The 24,873-nt window shown below is 44.7% G+C and overlaps 2 protein-coding genes across 10 annotated transcripts in view; one reads left to right on the top strand and one right to left on the bottom strand.

Annotated features, from left to right (window-relative positions):
• Positions 1-5,797, bottom strand: part of LYRM9 (LYR motif containing 9) — a 36,752-nt gene extending 30,955 nt beyond the window's left edge. For 3 of the 7 annotated variants that reach the window (XM_062615669.1, XM_062615666.1, XM_062615670.1), the window contains exon 1: positions 2,554-2,663. The gene's annotated coding sequence lies outside the window, so the exon portion shown is untranslated. Of the gene's footprint in view, positions 1-2,553; positions 2,669-5,756 lie in introns of those variants that run through there. The other 4 variants (XM_062615664.1, XM_062615662.1, XM_062615663.1 and 1 more) reach the window with 3 other exon arrangements.
• Positions 5,798-5,911: 114 nt separating this feature from the next.
• NLK (nemo like kinase) overlaps positions 5,912-24,873 on the top strand; it is a 43,828-nt gene continuing 24,866 nt past the window's right edge. The window contains exons 1-2 of one of the 3 annotated variants that reach the window (XM_062615650.1): positions 5,912-5,925; positions 6,451-7,405. In XM_062615650.1, the coding sequence (XP_062471634.1) occupies positions 6,948-7,405 (458 nt within the window). In that variant the 5' untranslated portion in view covers positions 5,912-5,925; positions 6,451-6,947. Of the gene's footprint in view, positions 5,926-6,147; positions 7,406-24,873 lie in introns of those variants that run through there. The other 2 variants (XM_062615651.1, XM_062615649.1) reach the window with 2 other exon arrangements.

Raw genomic sequence — 24,873 nt, 5'->3', positions numbered from 1 at the left:
TTTTCTTGCTGCTTCAACGTCTTTACTGGCATGACATTTACTTCAGAGGGAGTTCATTTGCTGTTCCAACATCAAAATGGAGCAAGAGCAGCTGCCAGGAGAGGGATAAAAGGAAGCACTGGTGACAAAGAGCAGCAGGGTCATTTCTGGTGCAAAGGAATGTAGAACAGAGAGAGCTGCAGAACTGTCACTTTCCCCAAAAAGCCACAGGGGATAAAGACCCCCCCTACCTCCTGCAACTGGTGTTTAGCAGCAAGAAGGAAAATGAGACACAAAGAACTAAACAACCAGGCTGAAGTCTTTAAATTGCAAATTAGTATAAACCAGCTTTAAGCACCTGAACACTTGCAGTTAAAGCCAAGCTCATGCTTCACCTCTGCAGTGAGTAAAGAATTCAGCAGCTCCTTCAGAAAAACCCAGAGAAAACACTTGGCTAGAAAGCACTACAGGCAATGGAGTTCAGTGTTTCAGAGGTGATCATCTTTGGGATGAATTCAAGCCCCAGCGCCAATCATGATCTCCACATCTGTATGCTCAGTATAGCAAAGAAACTTGGGGCAAAGCTGTCAACTGAGACATGACCACCACAAAAACTACACCACGAGAGGCACAACCAGGGCTGACAGGCCAGTGAAGCAACATAAGCGGCTGTAGAGTCCGATCTCCAGCATCAGAGACACACATGATCTTAGATGACACCATCTGTCACTTACACCAGTTGTCCCCTGCCCCGTGTCTCAGTCGTATCACCGCAGCTCTACTCATGAAAGAGTCATTCCATCATTTTAGTGGCACTTCAAAGCAGCGGCCACGTTCCCACACCACTGCTTTAAGAACTCATCTTGGTCATTGTGCCTTTTGACAGAGTAAAAGGCTCTGCTGGGTCATCCCCTGGTCTTCACTGCTTGATTTCCCCCTCGCCAACTTTAAGACACAAACCATTATACACAACCAAAGTTAAACTACTCTCTCCCCTTGCTCGTCACTGCATTGTATGAATAATTAATTCTTTTCCAGTTTTGTAGAGAAAAGGTTTTGAAATTGGGAAATTATTCTTTGCAAAGGAAAGGACTAATATACACCAACAGGAATTTAAATCCTGTGATACTTTGTGCACATTAATGTTTATTCTGTTTATTTGGAGCATGGTATTTATCTGACTAACCAAGCCCCCTCAAATTCACAGGCATTAACACTGTGTTTATGACACTTTACGGGCTTCAGCATTAGGGTTTACAAATAAATATTACCAGGGTGCTACAGAATAGCAAGGACTATCTGCAGTTGCATATCAAGGTACATGTGGGCTTGTCCAACACCCACATGATACATCATCAATAGTGCAGCTTTGAGTACTCCTTGTGCAGATCAGGGGCAAATCTGCACAGGCGTTTTATTATGCTTTGTTCCACTTAATGTTACTTTTTCTGCATTAAAGGCTCACAACCCCCCTACATGCCTAAGGGCTGAAGGACATTTATGCACAATATTCAGCCATGAAAACAAAAGACTTATTCTAATATTCAGCGTCCTGTTCTCACAGGTAGTTCTTGTGGCACAAGAAAAAAACCCACAAATCCTATGTCTGGAACTCGTCCATAACATTTGATACTGTACAATATGATACAATTTTCTATAGAGAATTTTAAGGTTAAAACACTGCTGAGGAGCATCAAAGAAATAGAACTTGGTGATTAAAAATTGACTTCCATCCCTTGCCCTTATGCAGAGTGCTGTCAGAAAGATTACACCCCTGCAAAGCAAGTGAGAAATCCAAGGGGAAAATAAATCTCTCGAGTCAGGAAAGACCAAACTTGACTAAGTAGATTTTTCATAAAGGGACAAGCCTGTGCCCTGTTTCTCATGCACAGCATTTGGTTTTAGATGTATTTTTTAAGTGAGTTTAGCAAAGGGCTCCTGAAAAATCTAGCTATACCAGCATTCATTCTCAAACAGCAGACTTGCTGCTGCTTTACAGCACTCTTACTGTGAATAAAATCATAAGAGACAGATGCATGTCCCCATGAATAACTGTCTTCACCAGCAAGAGATTAGAATTGATCTGTCATGTTTCATCAGCAATAGTCACCAATCACATATCTCCATGCATCACTGGGGATGACAAATTAGCTGCAATCAGACTGGGCTTTGGCAGGCTCTGGAGCAGTGTTTGTACCTGCCCAGTTCAAATTACTATGGTTAGATTTTGCCAACTCGCTCATCAAGTGGCTCAAGCTCATTGAACGACTCACAACATACTCCTCTTGCTCAAAGTTACATGAGCCAGCTCTGAAATAAGCTCCCCTCAGCAGCCTCATGCTCCTTATGCAGAGGCACTAAATGGCACAGAAGCACTGACTTACAGTAGTACACGACTAATTCATTCTGCAGCCCTCTTCCGAGTAGGAGTGATTCATACAACTAATAGGCAACACTCTTAAGGAACAGACCTGCACTGAGGAAACAAAGGGTCTGTTAGAAGCTGACTGCTTTGCCTGCAAGTTTCATGTTTCCTTAATATTCTTTTAAAAGGATTTTTTTCCTTAAACATACCTCAACATGAACCAACTGGATCTTGTCCCCCTTAGTTTTCATAGCATGAAGTGCCCAAAAAACAGCTGAACTGACAGTCTTAAGCTTCACAGCATGACAGAGGCCAGGGACACCAATTAAAAGTGTTTATAAACTCAGTGTAGGAGGAAGTTAGGGTGGGTCATTCAACACTACCACCTCACATAACTCCATATGGCCATGCAAGATAAGCGTATCCCTTCAGCTGCCATCCCACCAGGCTTTCACCTCACTGGAAAGAGCTGGTTTAACTTCAAACAACAAATAAAAGATGGGCAATATGGTTGTAGCATTTACTCAAGCTAAAGCAGCTCCCAGATTTCATTGCATTTTACAGTCATGGCAATTGGAAAACATGGTTTGCAATGTCCAGTCAAGAACTGTCAGGAAAATTGATGACAATGCCAGGACTGCAACGCAGTTCACATTCTACTCTCATTGATGAAAAAACATCTACACAACAACCTCTAATGACATCTTAAGAGTTTTTAGACAAAGGTGTGTGAGGAGAAACACTTTGTTCTGAATGTAGTGTGCTGGTTTGGGCAACTAACCTGACTCACAAACACTGGCCATAGGAGTTACCCCAGATCACTCCGTGTCAGTCAGCCTGAGGGTGTCTGAGCTGATGGAACTGGTTACTTTCTTCTTTGAGATTTAGTAAAGATAAACTCTATCCAAAAACTTGAGATGGTTGGTCTTTGATGGCAGCCATAAAGAAAATGGGCACCAATAAACAATACAAACCTTTCCCAACAGTTTACCTGAGGTATGATGTTTTTAAAGAAGCCTGGTTTTCATAAAAATACAGGCAACATTCACAGAACTGTAATGCATCATGTGATGCTTGCAGTGGAAAGCTGCACATACGCAACATCAGCCATGGCAAAGATGTGAGTACAATCCCCACTGTGTTGATCCTTCCTTAAAGGAATGAGGATAAAGAAACAGGATGAGCTTCAGCTGGTACTTGCCTCAGGTTAATTGGCAACCGGTTTGCACATGAGGAAGTGTAAACAGCTGCTTTAAACACAAATGAGAAGCAGGTCCAATTCCCACCTTTTCAGGAGCACAACAGTTGAAAGAACAGGTTCTCAGAAACACAGACCTTTAAAACATGCTACCAGAGACCTAGGTCTGAATTACTCCCTATCCACTGCAAAAATAACCTGGTAAAGCCACCTTACTTAATACTAAACACTGCTCTTCAGTGCATTAGTTCCTTACCCTTCAAGGATGAGGAGCTTCCAGAAGATTAGGCTCCTAAATTAGCCACCAAAACCACGTCTGTGAACCCTTCTAAAGAAGCAGTCACTGCAAGACTTGCAGTTTGTGCTAGAAAAAAGTTGACTTTGCCCCCCTATCTCTGAAGGCTTTGTTTACAACCACAAATTCAACCATAGCCCAGTGGCAAGAACAAGATAAACAATTTCTTTCTTCCTTTTTTTCCCCAACATGCAGTTGAAGGTGACTTTCACAGCAAGTCCACCAGTGGAAATTAAACTCTGTTGAAAAGAAGTAATTTAAAGACATGCAATCCAGTTAACTCAGTAACATACCTAATTGAAAAAATACTACTGAGACACTCTGCCTGGACTTGAATAATGCCACTGAGCCATCAATCTGCAAACACACGTAGAACCCAAGTTTCCATACAATGATTATTAGGCAATTACTTGATTTTACTACTTGGGAAGATTTTGCAATAACAGAGAAAGAAACAAATCCATAATGAAAGTGCATGGGAAAGTTAAAAGCCTTCCAGTCCCCACAGCCCTTCTCTATGGCCAGGCCTACCCAGCCTACTTTGTATCCACTTCCTTCCATTGTCCCCCACTCCACATTGTCCTCCATTCTCCAGGGCTTGATGCGAAACAAGAGTCCAAAAGGATCCTCAGTGCACACCATATTCATATCAGCAGTTTATCATCTGCAGTAACAACTTCAGACAGGCAGCTAGAAACACAAGTTCTAAGAAGTGTTCTGTCTCCTCGTCCAATACACATTATAAAATGGCTGCACCACATTTACTCTTCTTTACCTTTTCTAAGCAGTCACTGTTCTTTGAACTGTGACATGATAGCAAAACTCTGCTATAATTCCAGACCAGAATATTAGCTAAAACCCCATAGAAATGCAACAGAAACTGTTTTAACACAGAAGCTTGACTTAATCCCCACAAGACTTCTCATTTACATTACCAAAGAGCAGACAAGTACCCAAACCCCATTCTTAAGAATGATTTTGCACACAGGTTGTAGGAATTGCAACAGGCGTTCACACTTGGAGCCTCCTTTGCCCCATGTGGTATAGGGGGCCAATGATGCTCAGAGACACACACACAAAGGCAGATCACAGCAGTGGTGCTGGGAAAACCTCACCAACGCCGCTGCACTTAGACTTGTGCTTGTCTTGTCCCCCCCTTTCAGACAGGGACGCAAAGGCTGTCTCCTCACTCATGGCAGGGGCACGTCCGCATTCCCTGTCTGCCATTGATTTCCTTTGGAACTGCTCAGCCAGTTTAAGCGTAAGCAGGCGCCTCTTTATCCCCATCACAGTTAACTCTATCACCATCACAGGCAAGGCTCTAAAAACTGCGAGGTTCTCTTCTGAAATAAAACTATTAATCAGATAGGATTAATGCTCACACAAGGAAATGGAAAAGTGTTAAACCTGTCAGATTTTTATTAATCTCTATGTTTTAGGGAACACTTACCCTTTGAGAAGCCACACCGTGTTCCCCAAGCATGCAGATTAATGGTGCGAGTGAACTAAATCAACAAAAACCACTCTGGCCCTGGGTTAAGGTGCACTCAGCACTTAAGAGTTTCGGTTTAAGTGTGCCCTGAGCATGCCACAATAGCCTTCGAGAAGCAGTTTTAGAGGAGACCTGGCCGTAGAACCTACTGCTGGCTACATGCTACAAAGGTTTAAACCTCTTTTTGCTGGTGCTAGAGCCCACGGACACGGCTCAGGCCCTCAGCTTCCTCCAGACCCAAGGTGCTTCCAGGTAAACACTTCGAGGTTTACCTTTCTCTCTTCACATTGAAGGGAAAATCCCCCAAAACAGCAACCAACACCCCCCCCCCCAAACACTTGGAGGCCACCCCCCGCCTCCAAGCACATTCGCCTTCCTTTAGCCGAGCTAGGCAGGCTCCTGTGGCGAGGGCAGCTCCAGCAATCACCTTCCTCTGCAGAGCGGGGCTGAGAGGGAAACCTCCACCTCAGGAAGCCGAGCACCCTCCTCCCGCGCTCGGCCCCGGGCGGGCTCAGGGCAGTGGGTTCGCCACGCCGGCGGACGGGCACAGGGACCCGCCCGGCTCCCGCTCCGCCTCCCATTGGCTCCGTGAGGAGGTGAGTGCCGGCGGCGGGCGAGGCGGCGGCGGGGGGGCGGAGCGGCCTGAGGAGAGCCCGGCAGCGCGCCCGCCGCCCCCCACCGCTGCTGCCGCACGCACGCACCGGAGACACCCCCCCCCCCCCCCTTTCCTCCTCTTCCTCCCCTCGCCCGCTGCCCCGCGCCCTCCCCGCCGAGGTCGGGGGGGGGGCCCGCAGCCGCCCGCGCTCCCCGCTGAGGCGCTGCCCGCCGCCGGCCCCGGGTCGGGCTGTCAGGGCTCCGCCGCCGCCCCCATCGCCCCCCGGCCCTCCCCTGTCATCCATTTGTCACCCGCCCCCTCCCCGCCCTGCCCCGGCCCTTCTCCTCACCCTCTATTTTTATCGGCTTCCCAGCCCGCTGCCCTCCCGCCCTCCCCCGCGCCCTCCCCTCCTCGCCCCTCACCACTTCTCCTGGGCGCCCGTGCTTGTTTCGGGCCTTCCAGGAAAAGTTGCAGAGTCCCGAGTTGTTTGATTTATTTTATTCTTTCTCTCTGTTCGAGGGAGCAGGTGTCTGAAGGAGGGAGCTATGTAGGAGGTGCCTGGGCGCTCAGGGAGGTTCCGAGGCGATAAGTGGAGAGGATGTGGGAATGGAAGGGGTAAAGTCGCCAGTGCTCTCAGGGTGTTCCAGGGGAGAGACTCGGCACCCTCCTCCTGCGGGGAAGGGGGATTGAGCACCCCAGTTCTGTTTCATTAACAAACAAACAACCAAGTGAAGGACAGAACCAAACCCAACCCAACCCAGTGGCCCGAGGATGGAGTTTCAGTAGCCAACCACAGCTGGACTCTTGGGGGAAGAGGGTTCGTGCACGCTGGCTCACGCACACATGAAGAGAGTCTCCAAGTTGTTTGGCTTCACGAAGAGATAAGGCCGGTCGAGCTCAATGTTTTTAAAGGTGGGCCGTGTATGATGAAACCCAACGTCTTTTAAAGTGTAGCAGATTTCATTTTTGTGGCCAAATGACAGCTTGACCCAGTTGTTATCCAATCAAAGGGCATTTTTTTGAATGTCTCTTTGTGGCACAACAGCCAACGCAAAAATGATGGCGGCTTACAATGGCGGTACGTCTGCGGCGGCAGCAGGTCACCACCACCACCATCACCACCACCTTCCTCACCTCCCTCCTCCTCACCTCCATCACCACCACCACCCTCAGCATCACTTGCACCCCGGCTCTGCAGCTGCGGTCCATCCCGTGCAGCAGCATGCCTCTTCGGCGGCTGCGGCCGCGGCGGCTGCGGCTGCAGCGGCGGCGATGTTAAACCCGGGGCAGCAGCAGCCGTATTTCCCATCCCCGGCACCGGGCCAGGCCCCTGGACCAGCTGCAGCAGCCCCAGCTCAGGTACAAGCTGCAGCAGCCGCTGCAGTTAAAGCGCACCATCATCAGCACTCACAACATCCACAGCAGCAACTGGACATTGAGCCGGACAGACCTATTGGATATGGAGCCTTTGGGGTTGTCTGGTGAGTAAAGAAACAAAAACCAAACCGATTTGTTCCTTTTCATTTTTTACCAGATCATAATTCATCCTTGGCTTTGTCATTTGAATCAGAATACCAGAAAGCTGCTTACTACAGTTTTCACTGGGTTTTTCCTGTTCTTAGAAAGTTGGCTTCACTTGGTTTTGTAGGCAGGAGGAGGTTTAGAGCGGTGAAGAGCAACCTCTGACTAACAGGCCACGCCACCATTCTCCTCTAAGACAAATGCAACGTGCACTTCTTATACATTTCATTAGAATATGCATTCTGCGTAGCTAAGCTGTGCTTCCTAAAATTTCAGGTTAACAAATGAGCATTAGAATATATGATGTGACCTGACTTAAGAGTTAGGAAGTGGAAGCGTATGAAAATGTCTTCCTTCTTCAGTCACCTGTCAAGATCTTTGTCTAGGAGACTGTTTGACCTGCGGTAGCGTGCTGTGTGCTACCTGAATCAGAATGTCTGAACTTTGCTCTCTTCTCATAAATGTAAATGGGCTTTTTCTGTCTCACGGTAGCACTGCCTGCAGTCCTTGTGTTCCCCTTCCTGCTTCAGAGGGTTCTCTCAGTGGAGCATAATCTTTTGTACTGTATTCTGTGACCACTTTGATGCAGTGTATGTAATTATTGCCCTTCCCGATCGCTGAAGCAAAACAGATGTGATTTATTTCTCTCTCTCTCCATTCTTTCTAAATGGCTGTCAGTTTACGGTGTTCCGACACGTTCATTAGGAGCATGGAAGCTGCCTCGGTGCTGGTGTTGAGAGCAGGCGTGTTGCAGCACACTTCCTGTACCGCAAACACAAAGTTTGAACTGTTCCACCGTCTGTTGTGTCCCTGCAGAACTTTCCACAGCGCTCGGTCCCTGCGACGTTCTGTGGTGCTCGAGGAGCTTTGCTTTAGGTACAGCCCGAGCTGTAATCCTACTGAGGGAGAGGTGTTAAGTGACGGGGCTTGCAGCCTGTGCCAGCATATGGTGGCAGAGTGCTTTGCAGGACAGGCCTCGGAAGAGCAGGACACGATATTCCTCCATCCCAGCACTTAATGCTGCTCACTCGTAACCAGATCGTGCTGTAATAAACTCGTGTTCCCTAAGAAGGCTGAACAAGCCGCACAGAGCAGGGGTAGGTTAATGTTGTGGTTGATCTTCTGTTCCTTAATGTAGAAGGCCCTGGGGGTTAATTTAAATGCAAAGCTTCCAGGGTCGCAGGGGTGCTGTTGCACAGGTACTTCCGCCGTGTTCGTGCTACGGTGTGGTATTAAGAAGTTGATAGAAAAGAATGAAACCTGACAAGGAATCTGCTGTAAGAAATTATCTGAAGAAATTTCCATCTGTTCAGATATTTTTTGGATAAAGTGTGGAGTTTTTTTAACTTAATTGTTGCAGGCTTGCTTAAATTTAGCTTGTTATGTAAGATCAGCCCTTGCTGTCGTGTGGTTTACCAGTATGGATTTCCTAGGTCTTTATTTTGTCAGTTCTGTTTGCCAAAAAATAAGGTGCAGAGCGAGATCTGCTTTCATAACATTCAGTAGAATAAAAGGTGATTTAGATGCCTATTTAAATATTTATATATATTTATATTTAAATATAATGTCATTAAGAATGCCGAGGGGAAAAAAAAAAGTGTGGAAAGAAGGGTTTGCTCTTGATTGACACCGGGTACCAAAAGTGTTCACCCATCCGAGCCCCCTGCCCGTGCCCTGCCTCCACTCCAGCAGGGATTGCCACTGGTGGGACCGTGCTTGCAAAGTTGTGACTGCGGCTTGTACTGCAGCTTGAGGGGGGGAAGAAAGGGGAGGGTGTTAAGTGAAATAAAAGCAGAAGCTTGGAGGTGGCTCCCCTTCGGCACGGTTGCGAGGCTGCAGGCTGAGAAGGTAACCGGTTGAGATGAGTTTCTCTTTGCTCACCTATATTTGAACTCAGTGGTCACTGCTAGGCTCTGGCATTTCATATTAACTTCTGTGGGTGAATGCAGGCTGCGTGCAGGAGTCTGTAAGCAATAATTAAACTGAATTTTAGATGTAATTCAAAACATGAAAGAATGCCTGTGTAATTTAATTGTAGCTACATGAGATAATGCAACCGAACAGAAACATCGATTTGGGTATTTATAGTTTAAATTGACTTAGACATGAAAAATGTATGCTTTGGTACAAGTGTAACATAGAATTTTGAGAAGCATAAGGCCTAAGCTGATTGTGAATAAGGATTCTGTTGCTTGTCTGTCTCTTCCTGAGCATGTATTTGCGCTAATAGATAACTGAGAAGTTCCTATCTGTGCTTCTGAGGGAGATGGATGTTATTCTGCAGACAGTTTGAGTATTTGAAGAAGCAGTCTTTCATCTCGCTGCTCGGATGTGTCACTGCATTGTCTAGAAAGACACAACTCACCCTGCAGTGAAGTTTAGCTCGTCAAAGAAGTAATCAGAGGCGTGTGGTATTGAGTTTCCCGTTCGCTTACTGAGACTGTGACTTGGCAGTTGAATTAGCATTTGTCATTAGTTCGTTTGTCCGGTACTTTATGATGTTTTGGGGCAGCTAATGTGCTGCTGGAGTTTCTCACTCGTGAAGAGCCAAAGCGTCGTGCTTCAGCATTTTCATTATTAACTCATGCAGGCATGTACTGCTGGTGTTTGTACACACAGACTGTGCCCTCGCTCATCTCATCACCGTTAACATTTGAAATCAGCTCCCATTGGCACATTAACTCCTTTGAATCCATGTAGCTCTTAAAGTGAACTTAACCCAAGCTGGCAAAGCAGGAAAGACTCCCTTGATCAATCAGCATTAAATTGCTGTATTTACCCGTTTTCATTTGCGTTAACATAGAGATGTGCATGTTAACATCAGATCTTGGTGCTTCTCAGCTGGGACAGTTGGGGGCAGTTGCTGAAGCAGGACAAGGTGTCTCGGTGCCTTCCCCACGTCTTGCAGATTTGCTTAACTGCACCCTGGTTTGGCACCTCACCATGAACCACGTTGGGTCCCTCATTTGCTGAAAACAGCGATTTGCTCTTCAGGCATTCTCTGCTTCACGTTAATGAGTGTGTTCTAAAAGTGCTGAAAAAGACCCAGATTTGAGTTCCAGCCATAAACTCTGTTTGTGCCCCACGTTTCAGACTTTACAGCTGATTTTTTTGAAGTCTCGTGTGTGTATTCTGAGAGTAAGGAGCTGTCCTTTGCAGAAGTGCTCCTGTTTTGCTGGGGAGACATGCTGCTGCCATCTGGTGGGATTCCTACAAGTAATAATAACCATGATTAAAAAATTACCCATTGAACCTGCCAAGGCTTGAAGGGTTTGGAACGAGGGGTGAAGCCTTCTTAGCCGTGCTAGAGGTGCTCATGCTGTTGTATGTAGGGTTCCTACACCGCTGAAGAGGAACTGCAGCTTCTGAGGAGGTAGGCAGGGAACAAATTACTTCTGCTGCTGTTGTTAAAACGCTGCTGCTGAAATGTTGTGAAAATGTCTTGTTGGTTGGGGTAGTTCTGCTTTAGTGAGGTAAGAAACTGTGGCTCTGCAAGGCGTGTTTGTCTCTAATTCTGAGCAGTTATTGTCATTCATCAAAGATTGTGAAATCCAGCAACTGCTTTAGTATTAGCAAAAAGTTCCCCATCTCTGTGGGAAATGTGTTACAGAGACAATAGATACTGGTTTCTTGTTTTGTTGTTTTGAAGTCCTTGTTTATACAGTTTTAAATTGCACTGTGTGGGGGTTTTAAATGTATTTTCTTCTAATACTTTTTATTCAGGAAGTCAAACAGCAGTTTAATGTTCCAAATAGTTTGGCTGTTGATGTCAAGATAGGACATTATGTACAGGCTGCTGTAACTTTCAAAGGCAGGAATAATTCAGCCTAAATCTACCATTCATTCCTGGCCTTCAGAGCCCTGGAAGCACTAAAGTCCTTGCTAAATAAAAATTGAAAGAATATTGCACACAATTGATTGTTGCCTGGATCCTAGAACTATTTTAAGAGGGTTTTATCACTACGCTGATACTAAGCACGGGGGCAGGAAAGGCGTTCCTCAGGATAAACTGATAATCTCTTGTTACTTTAAAGGAACGTGTCATGCTGAGCCAGTGTGCAATCGAGATAATTTGTTTTGGACAAAATTGCTAGAATGTATATTAGGCAGAAAAAAAAGATGTTACAGCTTCAAAAGGATGAATAATGGCAGATGAGAGCCCCTTCAGACGTGCGAACCACAAGGATGTTTTGCATAGTTAATGCAAATGGTAATGCAAAAGTCCTGCCTGGTGAGCATGGAAAGTTTAGAACGAGCATTTGTTTTATCAAACCCTTTAAAACTTGTGGAGTGAGAGATTTTTTTTCCCCTCAGCTAAAGCTGTTTATCTCATGACCTTTTTCCAGTCCCTCAAACCTGACCTGTTAGTGGAACACAGTACTCAAAGGGCTGGGAAATGTCCCATGTAGATTAGCATTTAGATGGGCAGTTGTTTGCTTTGCTTTAGCCTGTTCCATCTGACATTTTGTGTTAGGCTGAAACGACTTTTTTGTTATTGATCAACAAAATACAAAATAAGTCTCAAGTTTATCCTGGAGCTCTCCCTGTGAGTGAGACCCAGCACTAAGTGGAAAGCTGTGAGCAAGAAGTGATAGCTCTGGGAGATGGAACAGAATATCCACCAGAATTGGATCAAGAGGCTCTGGAAGGAGTAATCCACACCAATAATGTTACTCAGAGAGAAGATGCCTGCAAAACATTCAAAGTGAGCAAATCCAAGACAAATCCAAAGAGCCTTTTAAAGTACTGATTTTACAGCTGGCTAAGATGCAACAACAGTACTAATCAAGAATGTAACTCCTAAGAGCGGGAAGCATCTGCAGTGTGAGATGTTGATTTTTGGAACGGTGAAATTTGCTTTAGTAGTGGGCAACAAAAATGCTTAAAAATAATAAACACTGAGTATTAAATAATAGGTCAAAATAGTTAAAAAAGAAAAATCCAGGGTTTTTGGAGACCTTGGCTGTCTGTGTCAGCTGCTGTGTGAGGAGGGGCACTCAGAGTGATGGTGTTTGCCTTCCCGAGTCACTGTTAGGTGTGATGGAGCCCAGCTGTGCTGGGGATGGCTGAGCACCTGCCTGCATGGGAAGTGGGAAGGAAGTCCTTGTGTTACCTATTAAACTGTCTTTGCCTTAACCCACAGGCTTTCTGATTTTCCCAGTTCCCTCCTCATCCTACTGGGGAGGAGCCAGTGGCTCTGTGGGGCTCTGTTGCCAGCTGGGGTTAAACTGTGGCAGTTTTCCACTTTTTCTGTGTTCTACTTGAGTGAGTTTTCCTGTTGTCTGGGCTCTGATGCAGATAGGCAGTGATTTCCTAAGCAAGAGACTAAGTCGGTTTTATCCAGTTATTTCTTGGAGGAAACCATGAGGATGCCTGAGGCAAAAGAAGCAATGCTGGCAATGGGCACATTACGGAGCAGTGTGCATTGTGTTTCACACTTACCAGCACAATTTAAGGATCTGCAGGTGATTATCTTTAATCTCTATGTCAGTCTTTTTTAAAGTATTGCTGTGTCTAAATTGGATTCTGACTCTATTAGTGAAGAAATATAGCAGAACAATGACTTACTTAGGGGTTTATATGGGGAATTCTGCAAAGCTTCTAGGTTTAAGTTGGGTTGTTTATTTTATTTTTTCAGATTTCATGAAAAGAAAAATTCTCTTAACAGTTAAATGTCTGTTCCCTGAATGTGCTGCATTAAATGAAATGGATATAATAACTCCTTGCTTTTAAATTAGATGTTGGGAATTAGGTGAAATTCAAGCTAAGCAATATGCTAGATTGCTCATTATTGCCATGCAAGATGGTGCAAGAAGGAAGGAATGTGGATAGCATTTGATTTTTGTCAAAGTTGGGTGAGGACCACTTTGGATAAATCAGTTCCCTGTAAATTACGCCAAGGTCAGCAGCATTTCAGGTCACTCAAAATGCATGTTGCTTTGCGGCACCTGCAGATCCTGTATCCACATGCTGATAATACAGTTAGATCCTGGGAGCACTTGCTGCCCTCGGAATTCTGCAAGTGTTGCCGTAGAACAGCTTGTGACTGGGTCCACAGTCTGATATTGATTTTTCAGAAGAGGTATTTCAGATGTTTCCCCTCTCCCCCCATGCACTCTTCCATCTTCCTTAAGAGTGTTTAAATTGCCCATTTCATTAATCCTAAAGCACAAGTGCCTTTAGTGTTTATAAATGGGCGAAAGCGTAAGCATTCCTACCTGGTGTAGATGATCAAATGAAGTAGTAAATAAAGGTGAGTAACAAGTGTGTGTGTTGTGTGAGGCTGCTTGATGTCGCCAGGCTGCTTGATTTCTTGGGGGAGCAGTGGGATTGAGAGTGAAAATAGCTTTGGGCAGGTAAAGTAGAAGGAAGCCTTTGGGATATGTTTGAAGTGTTTTTTTGATGACTTGTAATGGTTGCATCTGGGTCTCATGTATCTTTAATCCTCTGGAAAGTTCTGCCTTCTAGTCTGGAATACCAAACGTTCAGCTTTTCATGTGAGAAAAGCTAGCTCAGAGTTGGGTTGCGCTTACTTCAACTGAATTTGTGTTTATTTAAATGAACAGTAATTTGTTAATATAATTGGAAATGTTTTTTACCATGGCATATTAAAGAAAATCCAGAAAGAACTGTAATTTAAGTGTTGGGAAATAAGAGAAAAAATGAGAAGCTGGCTTAGACTGCAACACAGCACAGATGAGTGAGTCTCATGATGGAGGGAGGTGTTGGGGGGAATAAGACTGTGTTCTAGGCTAAAATAAAGTATTAGGTTAAACTGTTCCTGTAGGCTCCTGTATGTAAGTAGACCCATCTGTTCTGTATTTGAGGGTTAGCTTTTGAAGTCCTGCTTGTCTGAGTTGTTTGCAAGCAAATACTGAACAGTAGTTTTACTACCAGGTTTTGTGTACCAATGGGATCTAGCTCCCAGGTTCTTTTATGTGGAAACTTTGGTTACTTGAGTGCCTTGGGGCTTTGGTTTCTTAAGAAGAAAAGCTGCAGTGGAGCAGGTGAGTCCTCTCCTTCCACACAATGTGAGAAGCTTCCAAGCTTTCCCCCTCTGTATTTCTGAAGGATTGAAATGGCACATGGGGAACGCTGTGATCTCCTTGTGTGATCAGGATCACAGCTGGAACGAGTGTGCAGCTGGGCTGTGATATTCGGTCAGTTCACATCTGTGTCCTGCTTGGTCTAACGAAGGTGGTGGCTACCCCTGCAGCCTCTGCACTCATATTCTCATGAGGGGCTTGTCGAAGGTGTGCTGGGGCACTGTCAGCTACCCGCTTGTAGCCAGAGGATGTTACGGGACTGTTCTGACTCTTCCAAACAGAATTTCAGCTGGCACACAGAATGAGTAATTCCCCCCACTTTTGTGGGTTACACCTTTGCTGTGTTGGGTTTCTGTTAGTCCAATTTCCCTGCTTCTTTCTGAACTCTGGAGATTTCCTGAGATTAGAACTGGCTTCTTTGTTGAATTCATTGAAAAATGAAAGTCCTTGAGCAGAGAATAAGATGATACAGAGGTAATTCAGACTTTAAAATCCTTCTGGAATGTGAGAAGTTACGTAAGAAGTAGGGTCTCTACTGGGAACAGGTCCTAGTGTTTACTGAAACCCCATTTGTTTCTAGTCAAAAGAATTCAATAAAAGAAGCTTGTCTCAGTTCCTGCAATTTCCTCTATAACCTTTAGAAGCGGAGAGTAAGCACTTGATTAAAGATTAAGTTATAAATATTACAAGTGTAATTTATCTGGAAACATTTGGATTTTGTTCTGAAATTCAAGTCTGTAGAATGCCTGGTACTTCCTGAATAGCTGGTGGCCACATGGAATCTCTGTGGTGGATTATTTAATGGTGGTGATCAATGGCTGTTCTCGATTGCTTTTACCAGGGATTTACAGTGATACAATCGCTTTCTGTAAAGGAAATATGGTCTCAGTTTCCAACTGTAGCTCAGGTTTACACCAGTTTGAGTCTGTTCTAAACTACCTGTGAAGTTGGGAAATTCTGGAAGGAATAAGTAATGTTTTTAGGTAAGGCAGGTTCAGTGTTCATTCCTGTGTTTGTTTTCAAACACAGGAAGATGCTTTACAGCTCTCCAGGTTCTCCCATGTGGATGGGTTCAGCTGTTCCAGACGGTTCAGTGCTGTCAGAATGGGCAAATCCCAGTATTACACTTTGGAACTACATCACGTGGTAGATGCTGTAGGTTTTCCTTTATTGTGGCTCAAACTAACCATTACCTCCAATTCTGTAAAAGTAGACCCCTGCGTGAGGTAGTAGGTGCTTAAATGAAAGTGGCTTATGACAGGCAGTACAAATATGTATGTGAAGGGTAGAGGCTTCTGTGGTTAATGCATTTATTTATTGATAACAGTGTTTGACCATAATAAGCAGTTACAAGGAAGAAGTGAATGTGAGTGGTAGTGGATGGGATGGGCAGTGAATGGGGTGGTAGCTAAAGGTGGTGCCAACCATAGCAATTATCTTCTATCTAAATACAGAGAGGTTGCAAACACTAATGCTGTTGTAGCAGTAAGCCAGTTCTTTTGAAAGAATAGCATAGGTAACATGTTTTCTTTCTTTCTTTCCCCCTCACTGTGTCCTGACTGTCCTTTCATCATTTCCACCCTTTTTTCCTGTTTTCCAGTATTGTTTGTGGTGCTTTGCATGAAGTGCAGCTTATCAATAGCATGTTCAAATGAAGACAATAGTGTTTAGGTACGAGGGCTAAATGGTGGAAAACAACTCCTGCTCCTCTTAGAAACCACTGGAGCTTCATCCATAGTGCACTGTAGGAGTAACCTGGGGAAGAGCAGAGTTGTCTGCTCTGCAGAAACATGTGGCATTCCTGAGTGTGCCATATGAACGGGCTGCACCCCGGCCTGCGATGCCAAATGAGCAGATACTGAGTGAAGCCTGTCAGTCACAGAACTGGGCGTCTTCTAGGGAAATCCCTGATGTGCCTACGGCCAGGAGTGCCCTAACTTGGCCAAAGTTAAATTGTTAAAATACTGATGCCTTTAGTATGTTTTATACCTTGTAGAGTGCACTGGGAGCCTTGATCAGTGAAATCATCAGCACATTCTTCTGTGGTTTAGAGTACCTTCATTTTGCTGCGAATTAGAGGAATTTGCCTGCTGGGAGTTCCAGTAATCATGGGAAAAGGCCGGTTGTGCCCAGTGAACATGATGTGTGGGGTGTGGGTGCACACACCAGCGCTGTGCACATACACACACATACATAATACATACATATACACACACAGAGGGCATGAGCGCAGCGCTGGGCACCCGCCTGCAGGCAGCCTCACGGAAGAGGGAACTGTTCAGTGCACCAGAGCACCCAAACAACCTGGGCTTCATTTAATATTTAAAGCTCTGCCTTCTTTTGTTGTGCGGGAGTGATGGGTCAATGACAGCAGAACTGTATCAGCCTCGGTATTGGATAACTTCATGGCTATGGTTGACTTTGAAACGTGGCCGCGTACAGTGTTTAAAAGTGCTTAGTAAGAATTTGAGCTTTAATCATGAATCCGTTGTGTCCTGGTAGTATCATTCTTTAATTTCCTGTTGTGGTATTTTTCTATAAAGGCTTGGAAACATATGTGTGTGAGTGGAATTTTTATGCTCTTGATGATGTTGGCTATAACACCAGAATGGTAATGGCAGGATCGTTCTGTAGAATATGGACTTCGATAAATTATCTTCTGTGATTTCTTTAATTTTCTTAGAAGAAGGTATGATGGTATTTGTGTGTAATTTGAAAACAGCCAATTTGGAGCTTTCTATTCAAGAACTTCTGCAGGATATTTTGTGGAAAAGTGAAATTCACTGGGAAATGTAGGAATCCCAGGGCTCCAGAGAAGGATTTTCTGTCCCCCATTCTTTTCCATATGCAAATTCATTTTAATAGGTGCAAAAAAAAAAAAAATTGCTCACTGAAGAAACTGGTGTTTTAGCTTCCTTGTCATGTGGCAATGGTGGTATTCCAGATTTTATTCCAGTTTTCAGGGCAATTCTTCATTATTCTGGCACCACCAGGCGGTGCTCTTTGAGTTTTCTTCCTTTCCTAAGCTAAATGTATTGTCAGAACAGAGCCTTTGCTTCGTGGGAGCAATAAGGCTGAGATGGTGGTGAACTGATGGCCAGGTAGTTATTCTGGCTTTGACCTACATGATTAGCTCTTTTCTGGAAAGCCACTGACTTTCCGCCTCTCTTTAAAGTGTGCATAGGGGTTTAATTTCAAGATAATGAGTTGTGTTATTTAATACAGATTCTTGTAACTGCTGAAGACTATTTGTCTGTGAATAGCAAAACTTATGGCATAAAGATAGCAGCAATTTTCAGAACTGAGCAATCTGCTTCGTGTGAGGGAACTGCTGAGATCTGTGCTGGCCTTGCTGAGCTCTGTGAAGGACACTTGGAAGCCAAGCGAGTTGCAGATGAGGAAGGAGGGAGTCTGCCATGTGCTCTGGGTCACCAGACCTTGTTTCCTTGAGAACCATTTTCCATTAAGTGGTTTGGGTCCTAATGAATGGGGTAAGGATTATTGCAGCAAATACAGGGAAAGTCACAGTCTGTTTTGAATCCCTTTCACCTGTGTGTGGCACTTCTGTCTGGAGCGGGAGCTCACAGTGTGCTGACTTCTGAACAGAAGTGTATGTGTCTCTGTCTTTTATCAGAGTACCTTTTTGGCTTCCTTCTGCCTTCATTTTTAAAGGCCCTTGACAACTGATACGAAACCATTTGAAAGCCCTAACTAAGAGCTTTTTCCCCCCAGAGAGTACACAGTAAGCAGAACAAAAGCGTCGTTAAAGAGGCTGTTCTCGTACAGCAATGTAACTTGTGTGGATGTTTCTGTAAATTCTGGTTGGCTCATTTACTTCACATCTCTTGTTTAGAGGGAGGATATCTCGCAGGTAAGCTTTACAGGAGAACAAAGAGAATATATCAGCTATTCCCAGACTGCTTGTAATCGATCTTTCTTAATTGTATCAACTCCGAGGCTAGCGGGTTTAGGTAAAATGAAGAAGAGAATTTCCTGAATCTCTTGGTGCTTTCTGACCCTCCTGTGTTCTCTTCAAGTGCTTTTGAAACCCTCTAGACCAGACCTCCTTGATGTTGATTTGTGGCTTCTGGGTATGTGGATGAAGCAGAATTACTCTTCTTGTTAATGTTCTGACAGACTGAAGGGACATGGATCAAATAGGTCACAGAGAGACAGGATATTCATAAAATTAATATGCAGAACAAAACACCAGCAAGGTTATAAATGCAGACTGACACTGGCATGCCTTAACTTCAGCACTTTCTGCATCCGGTTTGAGCTGTGGCTGAGGGCTCAGGAAGATGCATTGCAAACCAGCTCTTAACTCTTCATGTCTATTAAAAAAAGACAGTGAAAACAATGCAAAAGAAATTGAAATGCTGTTTTGTGGGGGGTTCTTTTTTAATGAGAGTGAGGAGTCTTCCATTGAGTTGCATTTTCTGAGTCATCATTCCTATTTCACTGGCAAGGATGAATCCAGAGCAAACAAGAATAGACAGAGGCTAAGAGCTACGTCTTGGCAAATGAAGATCTGCCAATAGTTTTGTGAAGGGCACGTGTCCTCTAAGTCATCCTTCAGGAAACTGATCTTGTTAACGTGATGTATGGGTAAAGCACAACGGGGCCGGATGGTTCCTGTTTTCTTGTGCTTCCGCAAATGTAAGTGAAAAAGACCAAAGCAAACCCAAACACAGGCGAGGACTGTATCAGTGCAAAACACCAGCAGTGCTGAGAGGCAAAAATGCTTGGTTTTCAGTCTGTTTTACCATCGGTCACCTGGGTTAGTTCAAGTAAAGAGTTGTACCTACAGCCTGGCTAAAAGCAGGTTTTAGTTATGAAGTGGAAGGCACCTTTTATTTGCTCATAAGGTATTAGAGAGAGCTCAAGGTATCAAAGTGCTTTTCAGAGCATATTTGCTCGTTGGTTGTATATGAAAAGTCAGGATTAGGGTCTTCCTTCTTCTGTGCTTGTGACAGCAGGGAACTGATGTACTTACCTGAGCCCGTAATCCGAAGTGCAGCTTTCCTTGGGCACCTGCTGAAGGAGAAAAGCATTTCTGTTCTTCAGGTTTGGATTGTTTATTGTTTCCTGAAGCAGTTGAAGACAAGTAGGTGAATGTTGACAGAATTGGGACCGGCCTTGACCTACTTGTGCCTTTTTCTCTGACCTCTGTCGTGGGGATGTCACCTTGTGGGGTTTGTGCCCCTGTTTATCCATCTAAAGCATGGAGAACAGGCACGTGTTTGGTAATTTGCGTATTGCATCCATAGTCTCATCACTCCCCCGGTTCTTCCCAAGAAGATTTTGTCACCCATGTGACCCAGTAAAGGGAATCCTTCTGTATTCATTTCATACTGAACTATTGTTTCATCTTGGGGTTTAAAGTGTTTCAGAGCCATTCATTTGGTCCCCTTTGAAATCCTGCATTTTCTTCCAAGAATCTGTACATTACTTCAGAATGCCCCAGGACTGGAATCACACCCATGTGCTGATTTATGTTATCACAGGGGTTTTGGCTGATTCAGAACACAGAAACACAGATTGTAGTAACAGGACGAGGGGTAACGGGTTAAAACTTAAACAGGGGAAGTCTAGATTGGACGTAAGGGAGTTCTTTCCTGTTAGGGTGGTGAGGCACTGGAATGGGTTGCCCAGGGAGGTTGTGAATGCTCCAACCCTGGCAGTGTTCAAGACCAGGTTGGACAGAGCCTTGGGTGAGATGGTTTAGTGTGAGGTGTCCCTGCCCATGGCAAGGGGGGCTGGAACTTGATGATCTTAAGGTCCTTTCCAACCCTAACTATTCTGTGATTCTATGATTAGAATTTTCAGGTCAATTCATGGATATCATTAAAACTAAATGTAAACTTGTCTGAACTGGGCTAAACTGGTTTGGGGTAGGCTAAACTGGTCTGAACTGGGCTAAATGGTGCTGTGCTTGGCTGGGATAAGCTGGGTTTTCCCAGGTGGCAGGAGAATATTCTTTGGAGCTCAGATTTGCCAGAACAGAATTCCCTTCTTCAGCAGTTCCAAAACTAAAGAGCCCCCATCCTCCAGACCTGAATTCCACTGAATACAAAACCCTCTCCCAGGGATGCTGCTGCGGTGGGTCCGGGACTCGCTAAGAGGAGCGCCCGGCTCTGCTGGGTGCCGGCACACAGGAGCCGAGCATGGGCTCCTCTTGCCCTTGGGGACCGGGGCACGGAGCGGCCGCGGGGACCGCGAGTGACGGCGGGAGGGATGGGAAGGGGGGCACGGTCCCCGCTGCATGGGAAGGGGGACAGCAGCCCCGCCGCGCCGCCGCTCCCCCCGCCCGCTGCCGGGCTGCCCCAGACCCCCTCGGTGCCCCGGGTCCTCGGTTCTCCCCGTGCCGAGCCGAGCCGAGCCGTGCGGTAACGCTGCTGTCCCTGCCCGTGGAGCGGGGGTTGGAACCAGCTGATCTTAAGGTCTTTTCCAACCCAAACCATTCTATGATCAAGAGGTAGAGAAGAGCCCCCAGCTCTGGCTTCCGTGTGTCGTCGGCTGCGGTTGTGAAACCAAACCAGCTGCTGTGTAGGATGCAGATTAGAGTGTGTTACCCTGCACAGCAGCCAGCAGAGCTGCAGGAACAGATCCCTCATACCCGAGATACGTTTGTATTTCCATCTCTGAGGGTTTGGTATTGCTGATGATACCACTGATCAGTGGTTGGTTCTTGGTCATTATAATGAATTTATTGCTCAGTTCCACCTCAATCTGAAAATACTGTCCCAGGAAAGGAAACAAAAATAAAGGAATGGAAGACCAGCAAGAATCAGCCATCACTCTTTTTACATTGATAGTTTATGTTCTTCCTGTATTATTTTGCAGTTATTAAGCACTTGGATAGGCTTGCAATGGAAAAATGGCTCGTGTTCATTCATTGGCTTCAACAAGTCACCTAAAAAGGGATGCTCTGCTTCAGGTGGTAGGTTTAACATTGCATAGCAAAGCTATTCTGCTTGCAAACACCCTAATTATTTGTCTGAGTGCTGGTCATACATTTCATCACGGGTGGGAAGGAGTCATGTTAAGTCTTGGGAGGTGTTACAACAGTAGAACCTTTGCTCTTAAAGGAGCTTTAGCAAGAACAATTCTGACTGCCAAATGCCCAATTCCAAGCAGTTATTAAGTATATGCATATATCTCTATAGACAAGGACTTGCTTTTACCTGAAAATGCAGATTTTGCCGATCTTACAGTACTTCAGTCATTGGATTGGTAAGTCAGACAGCTTCATAGAATTATCCACAGGCTGAGAAGTGGCAGTGGTTACACATCCTGCCTATCGCAGCCCTGGCAGAACATCTTGCATTGCTCTCAGCAGGCTAATGCAAAGGTGCTATTTACCTGTCTGGTTTAGTCTGTCACTCTAATATCTTAATATTTCTGAAATTGCCTTTTGAATCTAATGAAAGGAGTGGGTATGGCTCCGATGTAATTGAAACTGCCAAGGAAATAGGTGGAACTTTTACAGCATTGTGAAGCTTGATGGTATGTGACAGAGGATCATTCACTTCACTGGTTCATAGTAATGGGAGAATGATGTCTCTTTAAACTCCCTGTTAATAAATATGAGCCTGATTATCTGTTTTCCCCTTCTTTGTAAGTTGTGGATCTTTCTTAAACCTTCATTAACATACACTAGAAATAAAAGCACTTCTTTCACATTCCAAAAATATCCCACAGCCCTAAAGCATCTTCTAGGCTTTTTGGATCATACAGGTTGTGAGTTTATTTCACACTTGTGTTTTGACATGTCCCTGCTGTTCCTACAGTAATTCAAAGAAGGAATGACTGTGCAGGCTCGATAACACAGAAATATTTACACAGGAAATAAAATAGCAGCAGTTTACAATGATTTACATGAGTAGAGAGGAAGCCTCAGAAAAACTGGTGTCTGGTTACCTTGTATGCAGTGACATGGGCTGAACACTGCCCCAGCAGATACAACCATTTCCTATGGTGGTAGCAGAGAGCACTGGAATGTAATTGCTTTGAAGTACTATGTTTGAAATGTTGCTTGCAGACTTTGGTTTGAATGCTCTGGGGTTTTTCATATGGTGTCCAACAGCCAAACACAATGGTGGTGAAAAACTGAGTGACTGCAACAGGATAGATTCACCTGGAGGATGAAGTGTTGAGATACTAATTGAGATGAGGCATGGAGCTGCTTCACAGGGGTTATTGGGCAGCTGCATTGGAGTCAGGAGGCGAAAAGGAGTTTGGTCACTATTCCTTGTTCTGTTTTGTCCCTGTCCCCCTGTGGGAAAAGGGTGGTCAGGAGGATGAGGGGCCAGGGGAGAGCTGGCAGTGATGCTGAAGGGGTTGGGGATGGTTACTGCTGGAAACTGGCTGTCTGTCTAGAGGATGTGACCAGAGGCTTTATTAACCTACTTTGCTACGGAGGTGCAGAAATATCCTAGGAACTGTGCCAAAGCCTGGAGGCTTGTTGGACATGGAGAAGAAGGTTTCTCATTTGGGTTTTCCTTGGTTGGCCGGTGGGGATGGGAATAGAGGTCAGTGAAGGGGGCCAGGAGTGTTGTAGTTCGTGTAATTGTGGTATATGCTTTCAAAATAAAGAAAGTACAAAAATACAATGGAGATTTGTATGTTTGTTGCATATTATTTATTTATGAACAGCGCAGACCTTAGAGAGCTGTGCCATTGACTGAAAATAAGAAATCTTTTATGGAATTAAGAAATCTATAGGAATAAATGTCCTGTGTAGTGTTAGAACTGACTCTTGCTGTGGTTCATATAGGCAGTTGAGAAGTAAATAAAAAGGTCTCAAGCATAACCAGAAAATTTTGTGTAAATGGGAAAATAAATCTGATTTGGAAAGCAGTTTCAATTTTAAGCTTCCATGAAGGGAAGACAAATGAAACATTTTTAAAGATATTAACCGTAACAGTATCCCTTTAATTTTCTCTCCTTTCTTTTAAGTAAGACACTCTGACTCAATTTTTGTTCAAGGAGACAGATTTCTTGCAGTAATCAGTTTTGCTTTTAGCTCTGATTTTTGAAGAATACGTGATAATGGTGCACATGCTTGAGGGCGTGATTAGAACGCAACATTAAAAGGCTTTTTAGGACATCTCTGGTTGAAAAAGGAGCTCTGGAGAGGTCTGCATTTGGCAGCTGAGCACAGGGAATGAAGCATACCTTTGAAGTGCTGTATGAGGAACAAGTCGCTTAACCCTTTCACATCAAATACCTTTTAGGGGAAGGCAAATCTTGGTGTCTTCTTCAGCTGAAAGTTATCCCTTCCATCTGTGAGCTTGCATTCAGTCGTTCCTTTCCCCAGATGAGCCTCTAAAAGACCAAGAGTATGTATTGGGAAGAAGTGGCTATTTGGAGTAACTTACAGTACAGGTTTTTGTTTTAGTGCCTTTGAGTATTTCTTTGACTATTTTAAGTATTCCGTAGAGTATGTTGAGGAAACTTAATGAAATGCTGAGAATCCACATTGGTTGTGAGGTAATTAAATTGTTTTCCTTGATAATCCCCTTAAGGAACTTAGTTTCTGTTTGTTGTCTGTAGCACTCACAGACATGGACAATGCAGATTCCTGGATGTGAAGCCTACTTGACTTGCCTAAATTTTGGGAGACTGTTTAGCTGGTAGGATAGATTATGGCAGGTTCCAGATGTCTAAAAGCTGAAGGAGCGTTTCCTCTTTGCCTGTGAGCACCTTCACCCAACTTTATCAACCCATATCAGTCTGCAGATGACTCCTGTCTGTTCAGTATCAGGCGGATCTTTTGTGTGAGTGGGTGCTGAAGCTGGGATGGGTGAGTCAGGGGAGAAGGGCTTGTCAACAGGCTTCCAGTTCTGGGTGAAGCACTGCTCTTTAGTCTTCCCGCAGCTGATGGGACACTTAAGGCAGGTGAGGAAGCACGAAACAACATCTGGATGGAAAACTCTCAGTGCCTCCCCTTCCGTCCCCAGAGCTGCTGAAGGAGTTTAGTAGTGCTTCCTCCCAGAGAGCTGAGGAAGAGGAGGAATGCTGGTACATATTAAGACATTCAGGACTTGCTTCTTCACTCAAAAGGCGATTGGAAGCAGGTTTTTGAAAAGTGTTTGCTCTCCTTATAACTTATCTGTGTGTGGCTTTTCCTTTAAAACTTCAAGCTAAAATGATTAGGAATATCTCCTTTAAACAAGATTGTATCAGCTTCTGCATCTCTTCAACAATGCATGTACAGCCAGAGGGTAGAACAGGGTATAATACCATGCTAATTGGGTGTGTATGCTAAACCTGTCCTGTTGTGAAGAATCCAACAGAAGCAAAACCTCCCTCCCTTCTGATGGGACCAATCAGTTCCCACCCGAGGGCAGCTGAGGCTGGAGTCACTCAGCTAACAG

This window comes from Pezoporus occidentalis, unplaced genomic scaffold (assembly GCF_034315485.1).
Source record: "Pezoporus occidentalis ecotype Australia unplaced genomic scaffold, CSIRO_AGI_Poc_V1 ctg183, whole genome shotgun sequence".
Taxonomy (NCBI): Eukaryota; Metazoa; Chordata; class Aves; order Psittaciformes; family Psittacidae; genus Pezoporus; species Pezoporus occidentalis.
Note: the sequence above shows the minus strand (reverse complement) of the source record. Positions and strands in the feature narration are given on the sequence as shown.